The sequence below is a fragment of the Salmo salar genome, chromosome ssa13, assembly GCF_905237065.1.
Source record: "Salmo salar chromosome ssa13, Ssal_v3.1, whole genome shotgun sequence".
In the NCBI taxonomy this organism is placed as follows: Eukaryota; Metazoa; Chordata; class Actinopteri; order Salmoniformes; family Salmonidae; genus Salmo; species Salmo salar.
The window spans coordinates 44,812,072-44,838,173 of NC_059454.1; the positions used below are offsets into that span (position 1 = coordinate 44,812,072).

General features: G+C 41.0%; 1 protein-coding gene across 2 annotated transcripts in view; it reads right to left on the reverse strand.

Annotated features, from left to right (window-relative positions):
• The window catches only part of LOC106566979 (copine-9-like), a 120,705-nt gene extending 100,671 nt beyond the window's left edge, over positions 1-20,034 (reverse strand). For both annotated transcript variants that reach the window (XM_014135691.2, XM_014135690.2), the window contains exons 1-2: positions 19,701-20,034; positions 12,597-12,637 (exon numbers count right to left, since the gene is read on the reverse strand). In XM_014135691.2, the coding sequence (XP_013991166.1) occupies positions 12,597-12,637; positions 19,701-19,780 (121 nt within the window). In that variant the 5' untranslated portion in view covers positions 19,781-20,034. The remainder of the gene's footprint in view (positions 1-12,596; positions 12,638-19,700) is intronic.
• Positions 20,035-26,102: the final 6,068 nt, after the last annotated feature.

Sequence of the window (26,102 nt, forward strand, 5' to 3'; positions counted from 1 at the left end):
AAGGGTACGGCTAAAGGCTATAAGAATTGGTCATCTAGTACGTTCGGAAGAGAGAGTAAAATGAGCAGGTTTTTGGGAGCGACAGAATAGATTCAAGGCATAATGTACAGACAAAGGTATGGTAGGATGTGAATACAGTGGAGTTAAACCTAGGCATAGAGTGACGATGTGAGAGATATTGTCTCTAGAAACATCATTTAAACCAGGTGATGTCACGGCATGTGTGTGAGGTAGAACTGAAGGGTTAGTTAAGGCTTAAGGCATATTTAGCAGGGCTAGAGGCCCTACAGTGAAATAAGATAATAATCACTAACCAGAACAGCAATGGACAAGGCATATTGACATTAGGGAGAGGCATGCGTAGCCGAGTGATCATAGGGGTCCAGTGAGTAGTTAAGCTGGCTGGAGACACGGCGATTCAGACAGCTAGCGGGCCGGGGCTAGTAAGCTAGCAGAAAGGCCTGTGAGGTACGTCGCGACGGAAGAAGTCTGTTGTAGCCTCCTCGTGCGGTTCGGTCGGCAGACCAAGCGTGGTGGATTAGTAGGGTTCCGTGTAGTAAAGCTGCCCAGTCCAATTTGCAAAATAGGTATAGTGGTCCAAGAATTTGGCCGATGGACCTATACAGCTAACAGTCCGATATGCTCTAGATAGCTAGCGGGCCGCGGCTAGCAGATGGACATTCAGGGGACGTCGCGACAGAGGGGCCTGTTGCAAAAAGAACCCTCGGGCAGATTACGTTGGTAGTCCAGTCATGATGGATTAGCAGGACTTCGTGTAGTAAAAGGGGTCCATAATAGGTATTGTAGCCCAAGGAGTGGCTGATGGACCTCTTCAGCTAGCCGGGAGATGGGAGTAGCATGGGCTAGCTCCAGGCTAATTGGTGCTTGCTTCGGGACAGAGACTTTAGCTAGGAGTAGCAACTCGGATTGCAGCTGGCTAGCTGCGAATATCCAGGTGAAAAGGTTCAGAGCTTGCGGTAGGAAACCAGGGATATGGAGAGAAAATAAGTCCGGTATGCTCTGGTTTGAATCGCGTTGTGCAAACTGGTGAGAGATTTTTGAGTTAGAGGTTAGCTGATGACCGCTAGCAGTGTTTAGCTGACTACTAGATAGTAGCTAGTTAGCTGGCTAGCTTCTGTTGGGGGATTCCGGTTTGAAAGTAAAGAAAAATACTTTAGAAAATAGCAGATCCATACCACATTGGGTGAGGTGGGTTGCAGGAGAGTATATTGAAGTTGAGGTTTAGGAAAAAAATATTAAAAAGATATGCAATGAAAAAAGATATATACACGTGACACGGGACACTATGAGGACAAAGACGTCTGACTGCTACGCCATCTTGGAAAGAAATATGGAGATTAGATGAGCAGGAACTGCATACACTCACTGTGATACCCTGATACCGTAGGTCGATAGGAATCGTATTGCGGGTGACTCGGCCAACTGAGCGCCCATCCAGCGCTCTGACGTCCATGGGAATGGAGAGGGGCTGAGTTGTGATACCAAGCTCTGACACCAAGGTAGCATCAATAAAGCTTTCATCGGCCCCAGAGTCAATGAGCACCCGGAGTGATTTGGCCTGGTCACCCCATAACAGGGTGGCATGGAGATGGGTGCGAGTAATGGGAGATTGGAAAATCCCCGTACAACTAGCCAGAGTACTCGTGCCTACTGACGAGCATGGTCTTTTCAATGGACAGGTGGAAATATAATGTCCTGTAGTCCCGCAACACAGACAGCACCTGGTGTTCAGTCTGCGTAAACGTTCCTCCGGAGACAATCAAGCTCTCCCCAGTAGCTTGGGCTCTGGAGGAGGGGAGTCTACCACCCTCAGCGATTCTCGTGAGCACTCGGTAACGTCGGAGTCTCTCGGAAATGCCTTCGGGGGTTTCGGGGATTCCTCTGAGTCGAGTTGGGAATCGAGGGCAAGCAAAGGCGACAGGGGACAGATTCCCTCACCCTCCTACATTCTCGTAACCGCCCATCGATCCGGATGGTCAAGGCTATGAGGGAGTCGAGGTCCATTGGCAACTCCCGAGCTGCGAGCTCATCTTTGATCATCTCTGATAATCCGTGAAGGAACATCTCGAACAATGCTTCCGGGTTCCAGCCATTCTCAGCCACCAACGTGTGAAAATCCACCGCGTAGTCTGCCACTCTATGGGCGTCTTGACGTAGCTGGAGCAGTTTACGAGCAGCCTCTCTCAGAGTTCCTCTGTGCAGTGTCTGTGTTCTTTTGCCCATCTTAATATTTTCCTTTTATTGGCCAGTCTGAGATATGGCTTTTTCTTTGCAACTCTGCCTAGACGGCCAGCATCCCGGAGTCGCCTCTTCACTGTTGACGTTGAGACTGATGTTTTGCGGGTACTATTTAATGAAGCTGCCAGTTGAGGACTTGTGAGGCGTCTGTTTCTCAAACTAGACACTCTAATGTACTTGTCCTCTTGCTCAGTTGTGCACCGGGGCCTCCCACTCATCTTTATATTCTGGTTAGAGCCAGTTTGCGCTGTTCTGTGAAGGGAGTGGTACACAGCGCTGTTCTTGGCAATTTCTCGCATGGAATACCCTTCATTTCCCAGAACAAGAATAGACTGATGAGTTTCAGAAAAAAGGAATTTGTTTCTGGCCATTTTGAGCATGTAATCGAACCCACAAATGCTGATGCTCCAGATACTCAACTAGTCTAAAGAAGGCCAATTTTATTGCTTCTTTAATCAGAACAGTTTTCAGCCCTGCTAACATAATTGCAAAAGGGTTTTCTAATGATCATTTAGCCTTTTAAAATGATAAACTTGGATTAGCTAATGCAACGTGCCATTGGAACACAATAGTGATGGTTGCTGATAATGGGCCTCTGTACGCCTATGTAGATATTCCATACAAAATCTGCCGTTTCCAGCTACAATAGTCATTTGCCACATTAACAATGTCTACACTGTATTTCGGATCAATTTGATGTTATTTTAATGGACAAAAAATTTGCTTTTCTTTCAAAAACAAGGACATTTCTAAGTGACCCCAAACTTTTGAATGGTAGTGTAAGGCTGCCAATGAAAGGGCGGCGTAGGTGGCTAGAAAGGGTACATTATAGCTGTGTCAGGATTCTAAGAGTGGAGGAGTCAATAGAAATGTTATAAATATAAATTACCATGCCTGCACCCTTCAGTTTCATAAAAGCTTTATTCCCACTTAAGAGCCATGCAAAACAGAGATGAATGATGGAGTCTGTCTGGGTGAAATTGCAGATTTTATATTATTCTGCAGGGGAGACCTATCCACTATAATTTCAAATATTACCTTTTGAAAAGCACCTTGAGTGACTTAATAAGATTTAATAAATTAACGCACATCATTACCATCTCAAATTGACTCACGCTAGAGGGACTAGCGTTTCCAAGCTTCGATCAGAGTGTATAACTTAATGAATGGAATTATAGGTTTGTGATAGGAAACAAATACAGCATTGGACCTCCTTAAATTACCTTTAATTTATTTTGGGCAAGGATCTCAGCAGGGAAGCAGTCCTTGGGTAGCTCACCTTCTAAATGGACTGAGGTGGTCATGCACATTGGGGGCAATAGGGTTTTCCACACTGCCTACTCCCTTCATATTCAAGAGGCCGGCGGTTCTGCATCAGTGTGGGAGACCAATTACTTGAGTCATACAGATCAGCTTTTGTAAGCAATAAAAAGCAATTGACTCATTCTGGCCAATTTACAATATGCAAAATTAGAAATCTTTAAATCATTGTTATAGAAACGACTCATTCCAAAATGGACAAACAGGTAGCTGACAGAAACGCTGTTTGTGGTCCCTGACGTGGAGTAAAGAGAAAAATCTCAACATTGTTCCTTTAAAGCTTTGACTCGTTCTTGACTGTCATAGTGATTAACTAGTTTGGACAGAGATGAAAGTGATATCATAAATGAGGCCTTTTAAATGCAAGGAAGTACAATGGGACAAGTACGAGCAATATACAGTACAGTGAAGAGCTCTCAAACAATGACATCAAATATCTCAAACATCACATTATGTATATCTCATTCCAATGAAAGAAATTATACTTGGCACTCAATTTTCTTTTCAGGATCCCAACTCCTCTAAGAAGCAATCACAACGCAGAATGAATTTCAGTCAATTAGAGGAATTTGGAAGAGCAAATTCCATGCTTGGGTTAAGTGTATGCCTAGGGCTGTGACGCTCATGGAATTTTGGATGACGGTTGTTAGCCAAATAACTGTGGTTACCATAATAACCGTTTGAATAGCGTTTTTTTAAGACGCACATTTTCTCCTCTCCTCCACTACTGACTGCATGTGCTGGCATAGAAATAGAATAAAATAAACGGGAGTCCAGATTCAAGTCAATGATGGCATAATGGGTGGACTGGCGGCCATTGCGTGTGTACCCATAGAGCAGTGGTCACCAACCGGTCGATCGCGTTAGCCTTCCTAGTCGATCACCAAACACTTCTGTAAAAAAGCCAACGATTTTTTATATTTCTGTTGCGCAATTGGCGTAGGCGCACTTTATTTATTTTTAAATGTTTACATGTTTTAATTGAACCTTTATTTAACAAGGCAAGTCTGTTAAAAACAAATTCTTATTTACAATGACGGCCTACCCAACCAAACGCTGTGCCAATTGTGCGCCGCCCTATGGGACTCCCAATCACGGCTGGATGTGATACAGCCAGGATTCAAACCAGGGACTGTAGTGACACCTCTTGCACTGAGATGCAGTGCCTTAGACCGCTGCGCCCCTCGGGAGCCCGCTTGATTCAGAAGCCCTGCGCACTGAGTAGGAAAAGTGTTCCCATTTTGAAACTTTTAATAAGTATGAAAAGACAAACTCCACCTTTCTGGCAGACGGAGAGATCTGTGGCTAAATGGAATGTGCCTACTGTGCTGGCCAATCGGATATCTCAAATCATCAGCGCCTACAGCTTCCAGCTAAGTTTCATACTAGCCTACATAAGATTTCATAACACTTACCATGACCAGAGAGAGTGTCAAAGAATACAGCAAAGAGCTGGTGTTTTTATGAATGAGTTCATGTTTAAGTTTTTATTCAGCACTGTCAACACTGTTTCTATTCAACACTATTACAAAACGCGCTTCTCTGTACTTCCACTCGTGCTGCACCTACTATGAATTAGTAGCCAAGTGTCGCGATAGCCCTGCGCAACTCGAGTTTCCCCATCAGGTGGAAGACGGTGTCCCCTGTCTCTGGTCAGTCTCACCGGAGGAAAGGAAGAGACCGTGAGAGGCGGACCATCTGCTTCTCTCTCCATCCCTCCGCCGAGACAAATGCCACGTTAAAAACAACTGAGAACTTGGAACTGGGAAATCTCCGACTTGTAATGTTAAAAAAACATCTGAGCAGTGATCTCGGCTTGCTTTTTGACTGCCAAAGTGATCTTGACTCAGAAAAGGTTGGTGACCACTGCCATAGAGGGTTGCCAGGTGACGTACGGCCATGTTGGTGGCTATGTTGGAAGACCACCGCATCAATTCTTCCAGCAACAGCTGAGTGGCTACCCAAAGCTGCATGATAACAGTGCCTAAAACTAGTTGATTCATCACCATGGTAAATTTCTGTGTAGTATTTGACTGCTCTAACAAGGCAGGAAAGACAAGAGGGAAACAAATATTTTTACAGATTACCCGCAATCATGAAAAACCAAGGAAATAAGACTCAAGAACTGTCAGAAAAGTGAAGAAACATTTTTGCCTGTAAAGACCTGAACACTGTCAGTACAGGGTCTGCACCGATCACTTCATCACTGGTCAGTCTGATCAATTTTGAGTTTAGCTGTTAGCTGTTTTGCTAACCAGGTGTTAACAACAAGACTAAGTTAGCCAACATTAGCTAGCTAAATAGCTTGTAGTCTAGCATGCGTCTCTCTCACCATGAAAATACTACTTTATAATAAAGCAATGCATGCATCTATCATCACATTTGCAGACATTTAATCCTACTATTCCTAATGTGATAAGCAGATTGGCTAGTCATCATTTATTAAGCTATTAATATAACTCGATCTAATCACTGTGCATGGCTGATCGTCTAGTGGCATAGACCTAGAGGCTATATCAGAGATGTCTCTTTTCTTTCCTTTGCTCTCAAAAAATGTGGCCTTTGATAAACACATTTCATAATTCTACTACACTTTATACGACTGGAGACGTTAGCAGAATCTTTTTTGATCCGGCAAATCAAGGGGTAGCCTGGGCCTACTCTACTGGCAACGACAAACAGATAAATAAAACCGACCTTGTCTTCAACGCAACTATCTCATCTAGGCCTACGAAAAGGGGAGACACAAATTGTACAATACGACGTCCATCTAGCCTGGAAGAGGACATTATCGTCCCAAAAAAACTCCAGTCGCACTCATCCAATGATCATTTGTGTAGAACTTAATTCATAAGGAGGTAAAATGTATGGACATTACAGCGTAGTACAAAGGCCTCAATGGGATAAAACAACCTGCTGTGTTGACTATTGGTTGTTCCCAGCCCAACAACAGATGTAATCTTCATATGACACTAAAATACCTGAATGAACCAAACATTCAAGAGCCCTGATGGTATAGGTGACCATAGGAAGGGATATTTTAACATCAGGTGTACTTTGTATTTGTTTATGTACTGTAGGTTCACCAGCTGACCACTATCAAAACACCCATGTCGACTGGATTCCCACCGTGAAGATGAGCAATGCTGCAGCAGCATCAGTTTCTACTTCTACTACTTCATCATTTTCTAGATATGAAAGGAGACGTCCCTCAGTTAGACAAAATGGTTTTCATGTGCTGTGCCTTGGTCAGTCTGAATGATTCTGTTGTGCCATTTCAGTAGACAGCAACTTCTCCTTGTCGTCATGACAAAAGTGCCCCCTGAAACCGAATGAAGGGTTTCAAAATAATTTACAACAACATGTAAAATACTATTGTTTATTATATTAGAAACATACCGTACTTTAATAAGAAGTTATATTTTTGTATGGGTGAAATGAAAAGTATTTGTTCTGTCATCCCTGCTTTGCCTTGCCCCATTGAATTTTTTTTTTTTTATAGCTAACAATTCTTTCTTTCTTTTACAATTTAAACACATTTAGCAGAGACAATGTAATTGTTGTGGTAGTCTTAGGCAAACAATCTTCATTATCACAGTGGCACATCCAAGTGCCACTCAGACCTCAGTATCTGGCATATGTTTTCAATCAGGTATGTTTGTCCGGGGTTACAACAAAAATGTGTGCTGTTGGGGGTACCCGAGGACTAGAGTTGAGAACCACTGCTGTAGGCCTATGACTACATTGCCGTTGACTGCCATTATCAGCTGCCAAATGGGTTCACATGGCTGATATCCTGAGAAAGAGTGACTAACAAATAAAACTAATTGGAGAGTTTTCAACCAAACAAAAAGGTCATGTTCATTTGAAAATACAACACAGAAACAGAAATTCAAATTAGAGACAGATTCCCTTCCCCTTCTTATTGCAGGATTGTGATCTGTGATTAATCAACATTGACACTAGTTCATCTTGAATAATATATTTCTATTCTCTACCATAAGCCGCCTCCAACGTCATTTTAGAGAATTCCAACCGGCCTCATAACCGCAGACCACGTGTATGGCGTTGTGTGGGCGAGCGGTTTGCTGATGTCAACATTGTGAACAGAGTGCCCCATGGTAGCGGTGGGGTTATGGTATGGGCAGGCACAAGCTACAGACAACGAACACAAATGCATTTTATCGATGGCAATTTGAATGCATAGAGGTACCGTGACGAACCCAACGTGAGGCCCATTTTTTTAAGGTATCTGTGACCAACAGATGCATATCTGTATTCCAATGTGAAATCCATAGATTAGGGCCTAATTTATTTATTTCAATTTACTGATTTACTGATATGAACTGAAACTCAGTAAAATCTTAAAAATTGTTGCATGTTGCGATTATACTTTTGTTCAGTATAGTTATCCTTATTGGCTTGGTGGATGGCACATAACTGACGCAACATAACTAATGTTATTATGACAGAAGTAGCCTACTAGTAGGCCTAGCTAACGTTAGCAAACTTGAATGAAATAAATATAAAATTACACTTATACACTTACACTTGTTTACATGACTTTAATACTCTATAAATGGACTCTCAAATAATTTACTCTGGCAAGTTTGCCACAGGAGAACTGCAGAATGGAAGTCGAATCCATCACTTTCGTTCTTTGGCTGTGCCCACAGCAACATTTAAAAAATTAGGTGGATAGGAGCAAAGCAGGAAGTAAAAGCAAGAGACATGTACCCATCAATATGTGCTCTGCTTTGTTGATTCAACTCAACTATTAAACAAAATACATTCCATTGCATGAGCCACATCAGTTAATATCATTTGAATGCACATTCTACATTACATATGGAAATTATTGCATCACAATCCCAGGCAGCCATTGCGAGTGTACCCATGAGTTTACCAGTCAAATTGCCAGGTTTAGAGGTTGCAAGCACGTTCTATTCATTATATTTCTATTTGTGCTGCTGCTGCAGGGAGGGGGGCGCTGCGTAGTTCATTCCACCCCAAGAAAAGTTGTATTATTTTCATGGCAGTCATCAACCATAACAGTCGGTTACGTGGTTATATGGTAGAAATGTGCCAGCACTTAGTGTGACAATGGGTTAATTGGATATGTTCTCACCATGGAGCATCAACCCCTAGGTGAGTTAACCAGACAAATTCATGAACATCTTAGTGGAATTTATATGACACTTTGACAGCACTGTCCATGACAAAACAAAGTCCATGGCCAATAACGTCCTGTAGGTTACTCTGTATAGTTAAAATTCAAGAAACTAAAACAACTCATGAACACAAAATTATACAGCATCAAACACACGCATTTCGCTACACCCACAATAACATCTGCTAAATATGTGTATGTGACCAATAAAATTTGATTTGGCACAAACACAACATGAAGCTCTTAGACACATGGGTAATTGGACATGTACATAGACAAGGCATTAAGTTGTGAAGTAATTTAATCATGGACACACACACCACAATCTATTTACTTTTCACAGAAAAGTACAAGGATAAAGTACTTTGATGTCTGAGCCATCTTTAAATTAGATAAGGGGGAGGAAGCTTACTATATATTCAGAAAATATTCGTCCATATTCACAAAGCCTGCACACAAATACACAAAGTGAATCTAATCTAAGTGATTGGCTATGTAGATAGCACAAACTAGAAGAGGTAAAACATCCATATCACATTTCTTCATCACGGAACTTGTTGGAGATTAGGCAAATCATGCAGATGAATATAATCAAACCAAGTAACTACCTAAATCAATTAAGGACCAAACTCAGAATCCCAGACCCCCAGCTCTGAGTAATGAGTACTTTGCGGGGCTGTTGCTCAAATCAAATCAAAGTCTCCTGAGGGGGAATAGGTTTTGTCGTGCCCTCTTCACAACTGTCTGGGTGAGCTTGGACCATGTTAGTTTGTTGGTGATTTGGACACCAAGGAACTTGAAGCTCTCAACCTGCTCCACTACAGCCCCGTCGATGAGAATGGGGGCGTGCTCGGTTCTCCTTTTCCTGTAGTCCACAATCATCACCTTAGTCTTGATCACATTGAGAGAGAGGTTGTTGTCCTGGCACCACACAGTCAGGTCTCTGACCTCCTCCCTATATGCTGTCTCGTCATTGTTGGTGATCAGGCCTACCACTGTTGTGTCATCTGCAAACTTAATGATGGTGTTGGAGTCGTGCCTGGCCGTACTGTCATGAGTGCACAGGGAGTACAGGAGGGGACTAAGCACGCACCCCTGAGGGGCCCCTGTGTTAAGAATCAGCGTGGCGGATGTGTTGTTACCTACTCTTACCACCTGGGGGTGGCCTGTCAGGAAGTCAAGGATCCAGTTGCAGAGGGAGGTGTTTAGTCCCAGGGTCCTTAGCTTAGTGATGAGCTTTGAGGGCACTATGGTGTTGAACGCTGAGCTGTGGTCAATGAATGGCATTCTCACATAGGTGTTCCTTTCGTACAGGTGTGAAAGGGCAGTGTGGAGTACAATAGAGATTGCATAATCTGTGGATCTGTTGGGGCGGTGTGCAAATTGGAGTGAGTTTCTGGGATAATGGTGTTGATGTGAGCCATGACCAGCCTTTCAAAGCACTTTATGGCTACAGACGTGAGTGCTACGGGTCGGTAGCCATTTAGGCAGGTTACCTTTGTGTTCTTGGGCACAGGGACTATGATGGTCTGCTTGAAACATGTTGGTATTAGAGACTCAGACAGGGAGAGGTTGAAAATGTCAGTGAAGACACTTGCCAGTTGGTCAGTGCATGCTCGCACTATACGTCCTGATAATCCGTCTGGCCTACCCTTTAGCTCTACCCTTTAGCTCAGTGCGGATGTTGCCTGTAATCCATGGCTTCCGGTTTGGGTATGTACGTACAGTCACTGTGGGGACGACGTCATCGATGCACTTATTGATGAAGCCAGTGACTGATGTGGTGTACTCCTCAATGCCATCGTAAGAATCCCGGAACATATTCCAGTCTGTGCTAGCAAAACAGTCCTGTAGCTTAGCATCTGCTTCATCTGACCACTTCTTTATTGACCGAGTCACTGGTGCTTCCTGCTTTAATTTGTGCTTGTAAGCATGAATCAGGAGGATAGAATTATGGTCAGATTTCCCAAATGGAGGGTGAGGGAGAGCTTTGTACGCGTCTCTGTGTGTGGAGTAAAGGTGGTCTCGAGTTTTTTTCCCACTGGTTGCACATTTAACATGCTGATAGAAATGATTTTAAACAGATTTAAGTTTCCCTGCATTAAAGTCTCCGGCCACTAGGAGTGCCGCCTCTGGATGAGCATTTTCCTGTTTGCTTATGGCGGTATAGAGCTCATTGAGTGCGGTCTTAGTGCCAGCATCGGTTTGTAGTGGTATGTAGACAGCTACGAAAAATACAGATGAAAACTCTCTAGGTAGATAGTGTGGTCTACAGCTTATCATGAGATACTCTACATCAGGCGAGCAAAACCTTGACTTCCTTAGATATCGTGCACCAGCTGTTGTTTACAAATATACATAGACCACCACCCCTTGTCTTACCAGAGGCTTCTGTTCTATTTTGCCGATGCAGTGTTTAACCCGCCAGCTGTATGTTAATCATGTTGTCATTCAGCCGCGACTCAGTGAAACATAAGATATTACAGTTTTTAATGTCCCGTTGGTAGGATATACGTGCATTTAGCTCGTCCAATTTATTTTACAGCGATTGTGCGTTGGCTAGTAGTACGGATGACAAGGGCAAATTAGCTACTCATCGGCGGATCCTCACAAGGCACCCCGATCTCTTTCCGCAATATCTTTTCCGTCTCTTTCTCCTGCGAATGATGGGGATGAGGGCCTGTTCGGGTGTTTGGAGTAAATCCCTCTCGTCTGACTCATTAAAGAGACATTTTTCATCCAGTTCAAGGTGAGTAATCGCTGTTCTGATTTCCAGAAGCTCTTTTCAGTCATAAGAGATGGTAGCAGCAACAATATGTACAAAATAAGTTACAAAAAATGCGAAAGAACAAACAAAATAGCATGGTTGGTTAAGAGCCCATGAAACGGTAGCCATTCTCTCCAGCTCCATCTTTAGACGGCTGTTGCTATTGTGAAGTTTCATCAGAGCCCTGGTCTCTCTGTCTCTGTGGGACTGCAGTTGTGATAGTAGCCTTAACACGAGTCACTCTGAGCCTGGCTCTGTTTGTCCAGCTGAATCCCATTTCTCCCTGCCTTCAACTCAGAGACCCCTGAGCCCTGTCCTGACAGCTCAAAGCTTTCACCCTGGTATGACTTCAACCTGACAGACTTTTGACAAACACATAGTAGAGCTCTCCAAACAACACTATAGCAATAATAATTTGTGTGTTGTATAAAGTATTTGAAGCACGGAACAAAATATAGGCCAAGTGGAAGGTGATTTCATTCCTGTGCTCCAAAGTGACCTGTGCATTTTAGAAGTCCAGTTTGGAGAGCAATAAGACATACTCAAAACGCAGTGAAATGAGAGGCCATGAACAAATGTCTACACATGAAATAGATCTGATCAAAAACTCTTATTAAGGACTCAAACAGATAACACTGCAGCTGTGGTTGTGTGACTGAGACTAAATATTGGAGACAAGCAGAAAAGAGTGACAAACTGAGATGTAGGGAATAGATGAGGTAACCTTTGTGACTTTGGAAACCAAAATATAGGAGAAATGCTGAGTAAAACAGCTAAAACTGACTATGAACCTGTGATGTGGAATCTCTACAATTTATCCTGTGTCATCATATTCCAAATCTCAGAATCGTCCTTAGAAATTTTCACAAATGTCTGTATCCGGATAAAATAAACTGCTTTATAAAAGAAACGAATGCAGTTTAACTGCATAACGGAATGTTTATAACATCCCTGAGGTTTTTGTAAAAATGACGAAATCAACTCTCTAGAATTTACATGAGTACATTCAGGACAGATAGGACAAATGCATGGAATTTCACACATTCTGATAAACATTCACTCAAAAAGAGAGGCACATACCAGGATCAGACTTGGAAAATGTGTCCACGTCCAGAAGATCCCTATGGAAATAATATACAGGGAAAATAAAATAATAATAATTTAATCAGGCTGTTATTCTTTCCATAGAATGTATTCAATGTCACTGCAGCACCCACTTGAACATATTTCAATGTAGTCTTTGTTCAATTGTTAGTACATCATTTCTCATGGAAAACACTAGGTAGTTTTCCCTCTTCAAAACAAAATGTATTGTAAGCATCATTTCAAATGCTGTTGGCTATCATTGAAGAGCTGGAGGCAGAATTTAAGAGAGAAAACAACAGCGCTAAACAGACTGAACTGATTATCATTAACATTATTGTCATTATGTGAGATTCTACTTAGCCAGAGTCAGATGAACTCATGGATACCATTTTTATTCCTCTGATTACAGTATGAAGGAAGTTAGATGTAGTTTCCAGAGCCAATGCTAACTAGCATTAGAACAATAACTGGAAGTCTAGTTACGTAAACTAAGTTCAGAGCTATTGTTTTCTCTCTTGAATTCTGCTTCCAGTTCTTCAATGATAGCCAACAGCATCAGTAGAAAAATGGCTTAAATGCCAGAATCGCAGTATCGTTTTAACATTTTGCTTATGTTTAGTGTTTTCCTCTGTTGTAGAAATACATTTATTCTGTGAGGACAACACATGAACAATACTTAATGTAATATTCAGCACAACTGAAAAAATGTATTGTTAAACAAAATACATAACAAATCAGCCAGTGTGCATAGGGTGACACCAGAACATTTTGGGCTATATATTTGTGTAAGACTGAAGTGACAAACATAATCATTTAGATCACACAGCATCGTAATCAGTGGGTCGAACTTCCTGATAAGGAACATGAACAACTGTTTCTACACCAATTTTGGCCCTGTGCATGAATAATAACAACCTTATTTCATATTACACATCTAAAGAAAATGTCAGTAAAATAAGGCATTTACAGGCCAAAATAGACTAACAACCCAATCTAGAGGCACACAAAGTGTATACCTCCATTACTGACAGTCCCAAGATAATAGGCACTAGTTTGGTCCATTTACAGGTACTGTATCCTGATTAAGGTCATCACCTTAGAGTAGGAGATAAGATTTTGCTGTCACCACTATAGTACAATACTTGGTCTGAGTTCAACATCATCCCCCATGTATAGGATAATATGCATGGTGCGATAAGTGTAAAATGATCAGTCACAGTAACCAACTCTTTCCTCCGCAGATGAGGACAGTCTCGTGGGACCATTTCTATATCGTCAGTATTTGAGTCACTGCCATTGGGTTCAAGGTTCATATTATATCAAATGGGAAACAACTACTCCCAATGACAGAAATGGCACAAACACTGAGTCTCTCTGAGGAGCTCTGGACCACTGAGCTGAGGTACATTTGCACCCCCCAGTTGACATGTTTTTCAGAGAAGGGAACTGTCTGTGCTTGCTGGTGTCTGTCTCTGTGCGTCTGAAGAAGGTTGTGAAGCTGAAACGTCTGTGTATGTTATCCCTGATGCTGTGAAAATATATATTTTTAAATGAAGTAAGCTTTATGTGACATATTTTTGAATGCGAACCTATTACACATTTTTGTTCGGCTGCACTATTTTACCAGGTCAGTGAGTTGACAATCCCTTGACTCTTTTCCATTTTTTTTGTACTCATACCTCAGGTTCATTTTAGGTTGTCAGTTTGCCAGATGCACAACACATCAAGGAAATGGGTTGTTGAGAGGCAGACAAATGAAATCAATGTTGTGGCTGATTGTGTAGTCCGCTTGAGACTTGCAATGTTTTATTAGCTGTGATAAGAGAAGTTGCAGATGTGTCTCACAGAGAACCACCCAGAGTTAAAGCTTTGTAACCTCCAAGGAGGCACCATCAGCCGTTCCATTCGTTATTCAGAGGCAGGGAGGATTATTGTTTGGTGCCAGTGGTGGCTGGGTTTGTGACCATGGATTTCTGACCATCCCAGTGACTCTTTTCTTTGGACAGACAACACGAAGGCCACTCAGCCAAAAGTGTATAATCCCATCCCACTGGGGGCACCATGTCATTTTTTTTGTGGGTAATATTTGGTTAAGGCATTGATCAATGCGATTTCAACCTTTATTCAACCACTCGAAACGTCTACCAGAAGTTTGTTGAATTCCCTATGTGTTATCACTGCGCTTTCAATCATTTAAAAGCACAACAAAGATAAAATGGGAATACAATGTCAGATGTTTGTATTTATACAACAACTTCATGTGTTATCACTGTGCTTCATGTAATAGCCCAACCAAATGATCTGGATTGCAGAAAGTGCAAGTGATCCAAGCTGTTTTAAGATTCTGCACAGATTATTTAAGCAATTGTGAAGATCTCCACAGACCTGCAACCTTTGCATGGTATCCTGAACATGCCCAGCTTTCTATGATTACATAAGAAGACATTTATAGTTACAGTAGGCTAACCTCAAAATGTGGCCATGGTTACTCGTTTTAAGGTTGAATCCTGTTTCATACATTTGTAAGATATCCTTAAATGTAGGCTATTTACTGAATTACAAAAGTATTATTACGTTTTGTTTGTCTGACAACACAGCCAAATATCAACATTTAAAGGATATCTAATGCTTGGATAGTTTCATCTGAGCCACTGGCTTAATCCTATTCTTTAACTTTTATTTATGGTTTAGTTGGAGACTATAATTTGTAATATAGGCAGTTAACTGTATTTCAAAAGTGTAACTGAACTGTGTTTGGGTGTCAGCACAAACAAATATCAACATTTGAAGGAGAAGTATCTTTTGTGCCACTGACTTTGTCTAGAAATGAATAAATGATGTGATGGGTTCACATCGCCATCTCCACCAACAATCAAAGTCAAAGTATAGGACTTTAAAGTGCCTTTAAAGATTGATTTGATTTAATTTAGTCCTATTCTTTAACTTTGGTTGAGATGGGGATATGAATCCATCATATCGTTTATTAATTTGTAGTTTAACTGGAATTAAAGCCAGACTAAGTCAGTGGCACAGATGGAACTATCCAAACAGAAGTTCTCCTTCAAATATATTTGCTATGTTGACAAAAAAACACAATTCAATATCCAGTTTGTCTACAAATTAATAATTGATGTGTTGGATTCACGTCGCCATCTCAACCTAAAATCTTAGTTTAAGAATAGGACTAAACCTAATCTAATCAAGCATTATAAGCACTTTAAAAAAAAGTTTGATTTGATTTAGTCCTATTCTTTAACTTAGATTTTTGCAATGGACATGTGAATCCAACATATTAAAGATTAACTTGAAGATTAAATTTGAAATCAACCAAAGCTTGAAACCCTAGGACTATACGTATTGTCTATTTTTAGTTGAACCCTGGGTTAAATTGAAACAATAGCTGTTACAAATGCTATACAGGCCTAAATAGTCTCATTGATGATATATGAATCATAAAGTATGGTTACATTTATTTGCTCTGTTAAACCTACCCTTTGGAATTACTTCAATAGCAACAGTGAATATACATTATTTAGTTAATACAAGATTTCTAAATAATCATTTTCCTGATAGCCCATTGGTAATAGTCAGTGACAAATATAAAAGCTAAGCAGGGCTTGGCTTGGCTTGGTTATTACATTAAGTGATGAGAGAACAAATTAATAGTTGTAGATCAACTCTCCAGTAGGAGGTCCTGCCAGCCTATTGTTTTCTTTTCTGATAGTGGATATAACGTTAAAGATCTGACGTTGTTTGAAAGGTACAAATTCAACATACAGTGCATTCGGAAAATATTCAGACCCCTTGACTTTCCGCATTTTGTTACATTACAGCCTTATTCTGAAATGGATTCAATATTTTTTCCCTTTATCAATTTACACACAATACCCCAGAATGAAACAAGTTTTTAATTTTTATTTAGCAGATTTACAAAAAATAAATAACTGATATCACATTAACATAAGTATTCAGACCTTTTATTCAGTACTTTGTTGAAGCACCTTTGGCAGCGATTACAGCCTCGAGTCTTCTTGAGTATGACGCTACAAGCTTGGCACACCTGTATTTGGGGAGTTTCTCAAATTCTTTTCTGCAGATCCTCTCAAGCTCTGTCAGATTGGATGGAGAGCGTCGCTGCACAGCTATTCTCAGGTCTCTCCAGAGATGTTCGATCGGGTTCAAGTCCCGAAACCACTTCTGCGTTAGGGTCGTTGTCCTGTTGGAAGGCGAACATTCACCCCAGTCTGAGGTCCTGAGCACTCTTTTCATCAAGGATCTCTCTGTGCTTTGCTCCATTTATCTTTCCCTCAATCCTGACTAGTCTCCCATTCCCTGCCGCTGAAAAACATACCCACAGCATGATGCTGCCATCACCATGCTTCACTGTAGGGATGGTGCCAGTTTCCTCCAGACATGACACTTGGCATTTAGGCGAAAGAGTTCAATCTTGGTTTCATCAGACCAGAGAATCTTGTTTCTCATGGTCTGAGAGTCCTTTAGGGGCCTTTTGGCAAACTCCAAGCGGCCTGTCATGTGCCTTTTACTGAGGAATGGCTTCCATCTGGCCACTCTACCATAAAGGCCTGATTGGTGGAGTGCTGCATAGATGGTTGTCCTTCTGGAAGGTTCTCCCATCTCCTTATATAGACAGGTGTGTGCCTTTCCAAATCATGTCCGATCAATTGATCAATTGAATTTACCACAGGTTGACTCCAATCAAGTTGTAGAAACATCTCAAAGATCATCAATGGAAACAGGATGAACCTGAGCTCAATTTCGAGTCTCATAGCAAAGGGTCTGAATACTTATGTAAATAAGGTTTTTCTGTTTTTTACTTTTAATACATTTGCAAAAAAAAGTCTAAAAAAATGTTGCTTCGTAATTATAGGATATTGTGTGTAGATTGATGACTTTTTATTTTATTTAATCAATTTTAGAATAAGGCTGTAACGTAACAAAATGTGGAAAAAAGGAAGGGTTCTGAATACTTTCCAAATGCACAGTCTGTTATACAAGGTTTGTCTATGTTGAACATTGGTTACAATGATGACATAATCTTGTGGTTTTCACCCTCAAAACAACAGTTTATGTTGATGACTTTTTTCAAATCCAATGTATTTTCCATGTAGTATGACATTCTATGTCACTATCAGATATGAGGAATGTAACCTGGCTAGTAGGATATGAGTAGCTACAGGTTAATGATTGTGAGCTCAGCAGTGGAGGCTAGCGGGAAGACAGGCTCACTGTAACGGCTGGAATGGAGTGGAGTCAAACATGGTTCCCATATGTTTGATGTTTTTCAATACCGTTCCATTCATTCCATTCCAGCCATTACAATGAGCCCGTCCACCTATACCTCCTCCCACCAACCTCCTCTGGAGCTCAGGGACCCTTGAACAGCTTATAGGGCCAATACAGAATACCTACCTGCTATCTCTTTTTTATTTTTGTATGTAGGCTTAGTTGAAAGTTCATGAACACACGTCACCTGTTAAAGTGTTATTAGAGGCCCTTATAAACACATTATTTTGTCATATTGCAGATCCCTTGTGAAACCTCTATAAGTGCTGTTGGTTTTGTACAGTAGCATTGTAGGTTACGGTACATACCGTAAGTTATGCTACAACAAATTGTATCTGTGGTTGATTAATCACAGTTCGCAGTGTCTCAGTGCGATTATCTGATGACCTTTCCGGGAAATAACATGCGTCTGAAACCAAACACATACTTCTATGGAAAACACTGGAATGGCTGAGACCCAGGCAGCAGAAAATGTCAATATTTTCTCCCAAAAAAACTGTTATTCCATTTGTTCCTGAGCTTTAGCGTACTGTACTGTACTGTACTGTACTGTACTGTACTGTATACAGGCCCGGCCCTCAGCATGAATGTCATCAGCAATTACTCACTTTTTTTCCCTCCAGAGAACTCGTTGGTATCCGGTTGCTAAGCAAACTTATTTTGTTTGTCTAGATGAAACCAGTCTGTCAAAATTTGCTAGCTCATGTCTAAATTCTCAAATTATATGCATACTGCAATTCCAACTCCAAAATGTACTAGCTTTGATTTTAAGCCTCAAAATACAAGAACTTGCCTAACTAACAGCTAAATGTTTGTTTTTGACTTTGTTAAAATTCAAATTCTATTCTATTTTGAGGCTCCACATGATTTCATGGAAAATATTAATGTTATTTCCAACAACCAATTAACAACTCTGCCATAAATCCTGGGGGGGGGGCCTTAGGGCCTGCCATTGTATGAATATAAAAAGGCTTAGGGCCTGACTGTATAGATCATATTGGACCTGCCAATGTATGAATATATTTCTAAATCGATTGCTGTGTCAATTAATCAACCGATTTTACAGATTATGTACAGTGCCAGGGTTTTTTAATCACATGCACGCTCACTGGAAACTGATGGGATTAAACATTTGACCGTGAAAAGGTTGTCGAGGGGGCAACAACAGGCACATTTGATACTGAGGGCTGCATAGAGGCAGAGGAGTCTGCTTTCTATGAAGTACTATATTACGAGAAAGACATAATGTGACAAAAGTTTTCATGAAGACAATTACGTGGACAATGTGGGTATACTGTATACTCCACACATGTAATGGTTTGTTCACAGGTAGCCAAGGTCTATTGTAGACATGGTTCTACATAGGCTACACCTACACCTGCTCGATAGCCATACCACAACACTATCCAGTCTTAGTGCCTGAAAATTATGTATTAGCGCTGTTGACTACACCGGGCTGATGCACTGCGGTCAGGCACGTCTCGGCGCACCTTTGAAGGTGTATCAAGAAGGAGGTGAATGAGAATCCATGCATGAGGTGAAACAATGGTTATATCATATTTCTACTCTATGCTTGGTATTCTAAAACAATACGAACGTTGCCTAAATTAAGATCAATATTTAACTTGGTATGCACACTTATTTCATATGAATACAGAAAATGTGCTTTAAATAATTGAAATATTATATTAGCACACATAAGTGTCTCATCTGCATACTTTCAATACAATATGTTTCACTTATAGAAGATCTAATCATGCCATTTAACATTTTATCATACATTCATGACCTTACCTGCATGACACGGTTACTTCAATTTTAGTTGCAGGAACGATGTTGTTCAGCGGATCGAACTCCCCTATTGATGCCATCATCTCTTTAAATGTGCACGTTTCAAGATCTTTTGGTGAAATATCTCAAGTATATTCTCGACCATTAAAAACTTAAATCAAACCACATGTTAGTTGTAGAGCCATATCCGTCTTCATTGAGTTTTGGAAAGAAGCGAGTCCTAGAGTAAAATACATTGCATTGGAGAGGAAAGCAATTAATCCTTCACAGTGTAGCCTACAGGAGAACTGAAGCGCGAGCGTCTCAGTACAGAGGGATTCCCTTCCCACCAACTTCTATTTTTCCAGTGCTTTCGACAGGTGGTGATAGAAGCACGGGATACACTTCTGTAGAAGGATTTTTGGGGGGCAAAGATTATACTATTTGTTTCTTTCTCTGATACTATTTCAACCTTCAACCCATTTGTTTGTTTTATCTATTTTTATTTTATTTTATATTATTATTGGCTTGCTTGACACAAATATACAGGATACATACATTGCATCCTGCAATTATGCAACAAATCAAAGCATATTTAAATGTACACCTTATTTGTACAAATGTACAAACAAACAAAAATAAGTCTATATCTGAAACCCATTCGTTCATTTGAGAACTTATTCTTGAGTATCTTGAATTGTTTATAATTTCCCTCCTCTAAGACAGGCCACCTAGTAATGCAGACCTTGTGCTTTGTTTATTGAAATATTTGTATTTGATTTCATGGATTGTTGTTTCTCTTCCAATCACCTCTTTTTAAAATATATATATATTTTATTTAAGCTTTATTTAACTAGGTAAGTCAGTTAAGAACAAATTTTTATTTACAATGACAGCCTACTCCGGCCAAACCCTAACAACGCTGGGCCAATTGTGCACCACACTATGGGAATCCCAATCATGGCCGGTTGTGATATAGCCCAGGATCGAACCAGGGTCTGTAGTGACCGCTCTTGCACTAAGATGCAGTGCCTTAGACCGCTGCGCCACTCGGGAGCCATTTTGTAGGCCTACCTGTACTTTTCACAGAATGCAGTACTGTTGAGGCCGATCGGTCACAAAAAACTTTATCTGTGATTGATCAAGCTAAAGAATACTGAAATGTAGGTACGTTTATGGCTAAGATTTAATTAAGAAAATTAAAATAAACTAAATTCAGGTGCAAAGTCTCACAGGCAGCCTAGTCTCAGAGGTAATCAAAGTTATGGATCACAGAGGCATTTACTATAATCACATTTACGTATTTTCTGCTCACACCAAAGCCTTTCATAAACAAATAGAAACATTGCTCAGTAAGACAGGTTTCATTGAATCCAGCAACGTCTCCCTGTAGGTTGTTTTTATAATCTGGTAAGAAAGCCACCCTACGTGACTTGGTTTGCATTAGTAAGGGGTGCGTAACTGGTGGCAGAGAAGTCAGACGCAGGAGAGCAGAACTGGGTAATAACCGGAGCAGTTTAATATACAAAACCACCGGCATCCAGAATAACAACGTATGGGTACAAAACCCGTCGCGCACCAGACAACAATGTGCACAAGCACTTACAACAAACAATTCCGCACAAAGACATGGGGGGAACAGAGGGTTAAATACACAACACGTAATGAGGGAATGAAAACCAGGTGTGTGGGAAAACAAGACAAAACAAATGGAAAATGGATCGGCGATGGCTAGAAGACCGGTGACGTCGACCACCGCCCGAACAAGGACTGGAACCGACTTCAGCAGAAGTCGTGACAATGATACATCAACTGATGCAAGGAGGGGATGGAACTTGAGTTGAGCGAGGATGGCTGGTAGAGAGAAGGCTCAGTTGTGTGTGTTTTGGTTCTTATCACACCGTTTGCTCCAAGGGAACCCAGAGGGAAGGGTTTGGGAATGAAGATAAATGTTTCCAGAAGCACTGTATGAGGGGAAGAAAATTAATCACATCCATCATTAGAGGAAATACATTTCCCTTTATGAGTTATTTATTTTCCAAGTAAAAGAGTTCCAACAAGGTACACAACTACAATTTAGTTTCACTTAATCATTTACAGAGAGAGGTATGGAGCAGGATTGTTGAGATGAATCACTTGCCTTTCACTGCTACAAACAATCAGACATAAATAATCAATTAGACCTTACTAAAATAGAAACAGCCAGAGAAATGAGAGTGAAGCTAAACCTCTGAAACACCCGGACCATTTAATGACTTACACACACAAGAGGACCAATTGTTGTATTGATCCATTAAGCGTAATAGACTCCCTCATCCTTAGTCCACTTCAGCTCTAACTGACAGTGAATGTGATGGTATCTTTGCTCCAGTCGCCGACTAGAACAAATGAAGACGGATAAATGTTATTTATACCTGCTGGCTATGTGTATTGTTCTGGAGGCACACTCAATTTGGCAGCTGATCAGGCAGAAATTGAAATTCTTCATGCAGGAAAAATTAATTGAGAGAGAGAGCGAGAGCAAGAGAGGGAGAGAAGGGTAGTAACAGAGGAAGAGGGTATAATTATCTGCCCATTTTCCACTCCTCTCTTTTTGGGGAGCCTCTATATCTTCTTGGTGAAAGAATGATAAACTCTGCTTTGGCCTCACTGGCTGCATCCATCTGCTGGAATATTTAATTGCCCTCAGGGTGAATTCCTGTTTAGTTTTCCTGTCACAGACCAGGGGCTAGCCAGGGAAGAGAAAATGCATGGGCTGGAAGTTATAGTCATTACACCTGCAAACAAAGGACTTGCAGTGTCTTTATACCCTTGAGATGCCAATGCACCAGCTAGTTCCTAACCCTGATAGAGGAGGTAAACAATGTTCCAAAGAAGCCTAATTCCCTATCGAGACAGCATGGGAGAAAGACTATCCCTGGTCCTTATTGTCCTCATCGTCCTGTGCACTCGTACAATGCAACCACACAAGTCTTGCTGAGGTCAAATGATAGCATACTGGCAACATGAGCAGTTGTCAGCTCAGAGGATAGCCTGGAGCACATTACAGTTACTAGTCATCACATTATATCACAAAACTGTGCCCAAACAATAACCCACAGATGTTTTAGGGCTTTAATACAGCTTCATTTCTAGTACCGTTTAGGTCAGTTTGGATGCTCAAAATAAGGCACTCCACTACAATCTCCACAGGGTAGATAATGAAGCACACACACAGACACACAGACACACACACAAAACAAGATAAAGTGCAATCAGGCATGAAGAGTATAATGAGCAGGACTAAGTTAGGAGAGTGGAGCTTGTGAATCAGAGTTAATGAAGTAATGTACAAACACAAAGTTCTATTGGCTGCACTGGCTGCACTAGGTTCTGTTGGGTGCTTTCCTGACTTTAACTTATTTATTCATCAGATTGAAAATGCTGATCAGGTCCCATCAAGTGCCACAGGCACTGCCACACAGAAGCTAGATGCAAATGTCCACTCAAGTCCTCTAAGCACGGTCTCAAGATGCCTTTGTTTCCCCTAATACATCACTGACAACAAGTTTGTACTATGATCCATTTCTAGAATGATCTGCTGCTGTCAAGGGTGTGTACTGGTGGCAGAGAAGTCAGACGCAGGAGAGCAAAACTGTGTTTCCAACGGCTAAGTTTAATTATCAAAACCCACCGGATACAGAACAATAAAATACCTGGGTACATAACTCGATGCACACCAGAACATAACGTGCACAAGCACTGACAACAAACAATTACGGACAAGGACATGTGGGGGGGGGACAGAGGGTTAAATACACAACATGTAATTGATGGAATTGGAACCAGGTGTGATGGAAGACAAGACAAAACCAATGGAAAATGAAAAGTGGATCGGCGATGGCTAGAAGGTCGGTGACGTCAACCGCCGACCGAAAAGGAGAGGGACCGACTTCGGCGGAAGTCGTGACAGATGCAATTCACAGCATGATACTGAAATGGACTCTGAAACCTTTGACGGTATATATATATATATATATATATATATATATATATATATCTACAATCAATTACCTTTTTTACATTGGTGTTCCATACCATACAAGTAATCTGATAAGCAGTGCACATCTCTGGGGAGGAATTCAGACAGCCCAAGTGTCTAGATGATCTCAGATCTACTGTGGGTTGTTTCTGAAATCAGCCACCAGTTCTAGGGCACATAAGAGTTGGAGGGGACTGCATGGGAATAAGGCAACAAGACAACGTGTCTGATAGTGGGCCTACCTCTGTCACTTCAGATTCAGCATCACCAACATCACTATCCCCTCAGACAGCATCTGGACTGGCATAGTCAAACACATGGATAACAATGACTCACCATGCCATCTGTTGTCCGAACTACAGAAACTTGACTGTGATTTTGAGGAAAGTGTGCAATGTATGATACATTATTAAGGATGGCAACAAACGCTGCCTGAATGCTGCCTTAGAGGAAGCAATATTCTGATGGCTGGCTTCTTGGAAGTAATAATGTTTCAGAGCTTAAGGTCAGAAGTGGTATGAGGAAAGAGTCTACAGCTCCATCAAACAGATCCATTTGTACAGCAAAAAAAAAATGGAGATTGGACATTATCTAACGGTTCAATACTTCTGTCATGCATAAAGACAACATGTCCTTGCTTTTGTTGTGCTAACTTTTTCTTCCATCAAGCAGTTCAGTCTGAGTCGTGAACAATCAAAGAAAAGATACCAGACAAATTGCAGACTCTGATCACAGCCTTGTTCTTGTTGTCTGGATTAAACCAATTGTTACCAGACATTTACTGAAATAGAAGTTATGAAATACTGCCCCCTGGTTTTATAAAACACAAGCTTCTCTTTTTTGTATCTCTGTGGCAGAATATTCTTGCAATTCGTTTTGTATCCAACAGATGGCAGCGTATGTCAAGACTAGTGTGAATTCACACTGAGGGAACTTGTTTCAGATGTAGCTAGCTCGAGAACATTTTTTTTTTAGAATGAGACCCCAGAGTAGCCACAGACAAACGTAAAGACACACACAAATATAGTTCACAGATAACTCAAGGATAAACATGTACATACATACTAACACTGACACTCAAGACAAAAACCTGAGCACAGCACACACAAATGTACCAAAAACATATATATACAGACAATATCTCATATTAGATGCTGTTAAATGTTGTATGGTGCATAGTGGCACAGAAACACAAGTGGGTGTTGCAGTTGGATCTCTCTCTGTTCTGCACAAAAGTAGTAACAACCTCTGTGAAGGATGAAGGCATCCCACCACTCTATGTGTCCTGTCCTTAAATCAACTGCTGTGCTGCAGGCCTCTCTCACACTGGCTAGCAAAACTCCCCTGTTATTCCCCTGTGTGTGTGTGTGTGTGTGTGTGTGTGTGTGTGTGTGTGTGTGTGTGTGTGTGTGTGTGTGTGTGTGTGTGTGTGTGTGTGTGTGTGTGTGTGTGTGTGTGTGTGTGTGTGTGTGTGTGTGTGTGTGTGTGTGTGTGTGTGTGTGTGTGGTGCAGTGGAACTCCATTGGCTATGTCCTGTTTGTTTGTTAATAAACCGTGTGTGTGCTGTCTCAGAAGGGGCAGCCTTTGACCAATTCTTGTGGGGTGGCAAGTAGCCTAGTGGTTAGAGCATTGGACTAGTAACTGTAAGGTTGAAAAATCAAATCCCCGAGCTGACAAGGTAAAAATCTATTGTTCTGCCTCTGAACAAGGCAGTTAACTCACTGTTCCTAGGCTGTCATTGAAAATAAGAATTTGTTCTTAACTGACTTGCCTAGTTAAATTAAAAAAACATTCTAGGCTTTTCCAAACACAGAGATTCAAATTATTGTGTGATGGATATGTGTAAGTGAGTGCGTTTTTTTTTTGCCTTGTCCTTGTTGTTGTATCTCTTAATATGGGTGAAAATTGTGAAACTCCAATAAAAATACTGTTACAAAAAAAAAAAAAATTATTGTGTGATTATCTTATTAACCCCTGTGTGTAGGCCTACTGAGGCATGATCTCTTGACCTAGATATTCATGAAAATGTTAGTGCCAGGTTAATTTTCGTTAGCGAGTAATAGATTAGCGAGAAAACAACTATTCAATCACCAACGAGATTAAAACAACATTCAATTCAATCAATTCCCATATTACTTGCTGATGGACAGTTGATATGGACCAGTTGATAGGGTCATCTTTAGTGGGATCATCTTTAGAAAATAAACATTCTGTCTTCTGTGGGTAGGCCTATGTCTAATCAAAATGGTTAACCTAAATCTGCATACAAACAATCGTTATAATTGTAGTAAAATAATAAGGAGGGGAGAATACCATTTTTCATGCAAATCTCTGTTGGTTATTGTGCGGTACGTGAACGCGCCGCAATCAACAGTGCTCAGCGTCTTCTGAGAGCGCGCGAGAGA